The 5559-nt window shown below is 41.1% G+C and overlaps 1 protein-coding gene across 1 annotated transcript; it reads left to right on the top strand.

Moving 5' to 3' along the window:
* The first annotated feature begins 363 nt into the window (after nt 1–363).
* opn7a (opsin 7, group member a) lies at nt 364–5559 on the top strand. Its single transcript, XM_031294148.2, has 5 exons — nt 364–463; nt 1766–1928; nt 2272–2399; nt 3998–4332; nt 4824–5559. Exons 1-5 carry the CDS (start codon nt 376–378, stop codon nt 5457–5459), a joined length of 1350 nt encoding a protein of 449 aa, XP_031150008.1. The 5' UTR covers nt 364–375; the 3' UTR covers nt 5460–5559.

The following is a 5559-nucleotide window of genomic DNA, read 5'->3' as shown; positions in this document are numbered from 1 at the left end:
ATCCATTGATCTATGTCTCTCAGTCACCATCCGACTTTAGCTGCTGAAGCATTGGGACAGAAATTTAGAGTGTTGATGATGTGATCACATGGGTATCTTAAATGCATGTTAATGTATTCATCATCTCCTTTGAATTAGAGAGCATGACATTCAGTTAATGATTTTGAATATACCAAATTCTATAATATGACTGCCCTCTGACCCAAGCTTATTAAAGCTTCAAAACAACTTTTTTGATTCGCTCATGGGGAGAAGCTAAAGCCGAACATTTTCAAATCATGCCTGTAACGACCAACTACACAAATTAAAAGCTAATATATTATGAGCGAGATAGACCCTTAACATTGCTTTTGAAAAGCTCTGATCAGTTTTCAGATGGAGTCGTTAGATGAAGACATTGCCTTCCACTCCAACATACCTGTGCCACTGGATATAACCGTGGCTGTGGTCTACTCTGTTTTTGGTGAGTAAATTCTACAGAAATTCAAACCAATTTTGCCTTTTTTTATTCCTTTAACAGAAGATAACAAGTTAATAACACTAATAATGCTGTCAATGAGTTTTCTACCTGTTCTGCTCAGGCTGAAATGAGTAACAGCATGAAGCAAGACAGCACACTGTGAGGCCTTGGAAGCATGTTTATTTCTGTATTTTTGACTGTGGTACTAGGTGATACTGTATGTATATGCATCACTTCTATCAATATTTACTCTATTTATGTATAAATATATAAGTTTACACCTGCATAAATCTACCCTTCCTCAGGCATTCATACATCAATGTAAAGACCCAGTGAGTCAGTGCTGCAGCTGTTGCCGGATGTTTTATCTGTGCTTCCAACATAACAATGGAAGCAGCCTCTGAAAAATGAATTATGTGGCTGTTACATGAACTGAAAAAAATAAAGAAATCCAGTTCAGGTTAACCTTCATTTCAGTCTTTGATCTTGGCAGCATTACTGGAGAATCCTTACATGTAATGATAGTCGTTCGCTGTGCACTTTTAAAAAGAAACCAAAAAGACAGAGTTTCATTTATTTTTCAAAGATTTTATCTACAGTATTTTATGAAAGGGGTTGTTCACTACTGATTTGACATTACTTATTTAAGGATGTTCATTTTATAGTTATTTCTCTAATTGCTGCGTTTTGCTTTGATAGACTTAATTAAAGCCACATGAGCAGTAAAAATTGCTCATGTAGATTTAAATAAGTATTCAGCTTGGTTAAGTTAGATGCCAATGTGGGTGTGTTTTTTGCTGCTGTTGGAGTTCTGTTTGTCCTGTGTGTCTGTGCTGATCAGTAAAGAAATGTAACTTGTAAAGCTTGTCACTGTGTGATGCTTTCCCTGCGACCTGAATTTAAGCATCACCTGCAATTGCACTACTTTGTTCACACTGAGCATTGCTGGTTTATTAAGTATATTTATGATTGTCTAATACCAAACACTGTTCCATCTGAACACTAGTTATAACTGTAAAAGCATTGAGGTATTTGAAAAGTTACATAATCATGAACATTTGACAGATGTTTCAACACATTAGACTCACATTTTTGCTCATCATTTTTCAAAAATACTGTTGCAAAAAATAATACAGGTTCAATGCATGACCGAGTTTGTCAATGGAACCTTAAAAAATGTATTTACCTAGAAAGCTAGCCTTCTTATCTAACATAATAATAAATATGTAAAAACGTTATGGCCAAATGTATCAGGATTGTTTGTGTTGATTGTTTGTATTGTGTAACATTTGGTCTGTTCTGCAGGAGTATGTTCACTGTTTGGCAACAGCACCCTGCTGTATGTCTCGTACAAGAAAAAGCACCTCCTGAAACCAGCCGAGTACTTCATCATCAACCTAGCCATTAGTGACTTGGGCCTGACTCTGTCCCTCTACCCCATGGCCATAACTTCAAGCTTCTACCACAGGTATCACACATGCCACCCTACTGTAACATTAATAGGTATAAAAGCAAAGCAACAAAGACAAAATGGTTGTTCTCATCCCCAGACAACGGAATATGTTCATGTGAAATGTGCTGTAGGATTGATTATACTGAAGGTTTTTCTATTAAATCAGACTTCTTTTCATATTTCATGGTTCATTGAACTACTTTGTATATGGTTGGTTAGCGGTATGATTGCCTGAGAGTTTACAGATATGGAGTGTCATGCTCATGCTATTCTCCTATTTTCCCGCTCACCATCTCCCTCCTCGATCTTTTTTCTCTGTCTTTGCTTTGTTCTCTTTTTATCACAACCTCTTACGCAGGTGGCTGTATGGGAAAACAGTGTGTTCCATATACGCTTTTTGTGGCATGTTGTTTGGCCTCTGCAGTCTGACCACTCTAACCCTGCTAAGCATGGTGTGCTTTGTGAAAGTATGTCATCCGCTCTATGGTAAGTCTTCAAAGAAGCTGTTTTTGCCCAATGAAATGACATAGGATTAACCATCACATCCCTAAGTGGTTGATTGTTCCATAGAGCATTCCACATTAGCCTTTCTTTGATGACTGACAAGTCAAAGGGCAGCACTCAATACGTATTACTTGTGATGTAGGCTAATGCCATGTTTCCCAGGCAGTGTCACAGTAGGGGTTTCTAAACAGAGCTCCCCATATTAAGCACTTTATTAAAAACAAAATGTATGTGAAAATTATTTGAGCCACTTAATCAATCATTGTAGATTCCCCTTTGAAATGTGGACCTACAATATGTTAATTGATTATAGTCTGTTCAGACTGAAGAAGAATGGCCTGACCCTTACATATGCCTCAGTAGGCAAAAGGTTTCAACACTGAAATAATGACAGCCAGCCCCTAAGAGCTGGTGTAAAGGCATCAAGCTGCCAAGCACGCCAACTTTACGTAGCAATTGACCAAGTAAAGAAAGAATGAAGGATTTTAATTTCTTCCTTACAGTCTCATTTTTAAATTCTTCATGCAACTACTTCCATCACTTTTCATCAATGAGGGTTACACCATAAATGCCTTCAAAGAAAGAGGGCCCTGACACACCAACCCGATTATCGGCCGTTGGACAGTCTGGCGAGGTCAGTGACTTGAGTCTGTTCGGTGTGTTCTGTGGCGTCGTCCGTCGGAGGAGCTGTCGGCCTTTATGTTGGCCGACCCGACATGCTCAGTCGGTGACAGGGCAGTTGGGACTCACCCGGAAATGGCGAGCGGATAAGCCACTCAAAATCTGACGAAAATCTTTTAAACTGACCTTTGTCGATCTGAAATGAAGACAGATTCAGCAACTGTACGGCCTATTTCTTGCTTAAAATGTTTTCAGAAACACGTTTCGGTGAACTATTTTAGTACAATATGAGATTGTATTCTGAACAAGCCGCCATGACTGTCTGGCTGTGAATTTCCGGAGAAAAAAGACCCACGTGACGCGTTCGTCCTATCAGCTGCCGTTTTTTTTACAATACAGAGAAGCGCCGCCTGCTGCTATGGAGACGTATTACGTTTCACGCACGCGCAGAGCGTACGCTCAAGTCGGCGTCGCCTCAGTGTGTTTTGAGGCATTTTTTTGGACCTCGGGGACCCGACTGATCAGTCTGACTGCCTTTTCTGCCGACGGTCGGCCATCTGATTGGTGTATAACAGCTTTAAAAGTAAGCAGTGTTATTCCCAGTTGAACGATTAGCACATCTCCCCCTGACGGTAGTCATAAACACTTTTTCCTTTAGCTGCAGTCAGATGACGTGAACTAGTTTGTTTCAAGCAGACCCTGTGCCTAAATAAATACTGTAAATACTGTAAGTGCTTCTGACTATGAGAAAATGCGGAGGGGGTTGGGCTGGGGGTGGTGGCATTCATACGGTGAGACATTTCACTCACACTACTCAGAAAAACAGGGTTATCAAACATCCTAAAGATTTTCATCATCTTATTGTAGCATCATTTTTGGTTGCAAATCTATAAATAATAGTTTTTCCAGGATCTTTCAACTACATGGATAATGAAATAGAACTTAATGTGTTTTCACAGGGAACAGGTTTAACTCCCTCCACGGCCGTCTGCTCATTGCCTTTGCTTGGGTCTATGCCCTGTTGTTTGCCTGCTCCCCGCTGGCCCACTGGGGGAAATATGGACCAGAGCCTTATGGTACCGCCTGTTGCATTGACTGGCGCCTGTCCAATCAGCACTCTACAGCACGCTCCTACACTCTGGCACTGTTTATCTTCTGCTACATCATACCATGCTGTATTATTTTAGCATCCTACACGAGCATACTGGTCACAGTGCACGCTTCCCGCAAGAATATGGAACAGCATGCAATGAGGCAGACACACATAAGCAGCAGCCAGACAATTATTGTTAAGGTAAGGGGAAAGTCTGAAATTATTACTTAATTCTAACGATATACCATTTAGCTCATATACCATTATGTGCTTTTAAACTTTCTGCTGGGGATCAGGGGTAAAATATCAAAGCTCCTCCTTGGAGATGAGTCCTCTAGAGACTTCTTCACTCCTTCATTTGTTAAAGAAACTGCCAGTGACCTGAATAGAGCCTTACGTGATGGAGCTTCTCATTAGCAAGAATTGGCTCTGGTTTTACTGTGATGGATGAGAGGCTACTGCTGCCTTTGCTGATTGGTAATCATAATGAGAGAGAGCCGTAGACAGGCTGGGGGATGTCATATTGTTTTTTTTTGTCTTTTCATGGGATTTATTGACAATAAAAAAAACATATAGAATAACATCAGACTTACTATACTATAATGTCACTGTTCTGTGAAAAGCACCAAAAGCTGTTTTTCAAAAGTATGTTTTTCTTTTACTTTTCTCTTCTGTGTTCTTTTTTCTGCAAGCTAAGTGTTGCTATCTGCATTGGTTTCATTGCGGCATGGAGTCCATATGCTTTGGTGTCCATGTGGGCTGCCTTTGGACACATTGAGAACATCCCTCCTCTGGCATTTGCCTTGCCCGCCATGTTTGCCAAGTCCTCCACCATCTACAACCCAATCATCTACCTAATGCTGAGGCCGAACGTCCGCAGGGTGGTGCGCAGGGACCTGGCTACTCTATGCCACGCCTGTCTGAAGGGCTGCCTCTGCTCCCAGGAGCCAGCTACGTGCTGCTCAAAGCCAGAGATCATGGTCAGACTACGCTCAATCCACAGACAGACCAACCAATTCCCTTCATCCAACTCCTCTGCTCAACCTCCTATGGTAGCATCAAAGGACCACAGCTGTGACAAGTGCAAGGATGCTTTCGATTGCTTCAGACACTACCCTCGAATGTGCAGCATCACTACCGCTGCTGCCAATGGAGACTCATCTATGGATCAAGACACTCCAGTTCCCCAAACACATGAGCAGACGACACAAAGCATGTGCCACAAGAAGTCTCTGCTGGCCATCATGTGTGCAAAAATGACTTCAGAAATAGACTTCCATATTAATTTAGAGATGGTTCCAGGGCATGCAAAAGTGGCTTGGCCCTAATATTTCACTATATTCACAATGTTTACACAATATCTCTGCACAAATTTGGCAGTTTATGTTCTTTCAGGTGTGGAATTACTTTATTTCTAGAGAGAGATCT

The sequence above is a fragment of the Sander lucioperca genome, chromosome 9 (assembly GCF_008315115.2).
Source record: "Sander lucioperca isolate FBNREF2018 chromosome 9, SLUC_FBN_1.2, whole genome shotgun sequence".
Classification (NCBI taxonomy): Eukaryota; Metazoa; Chordata; class Actinopteri; order Perciformes; family Percidae; genus Sander; species Sander lucioperca.
The sequence above is the reverse complement of the archived record's forward strand: the minus strand, read 5'-3'. Positions and strand labels throughout refer to the sequence as shown.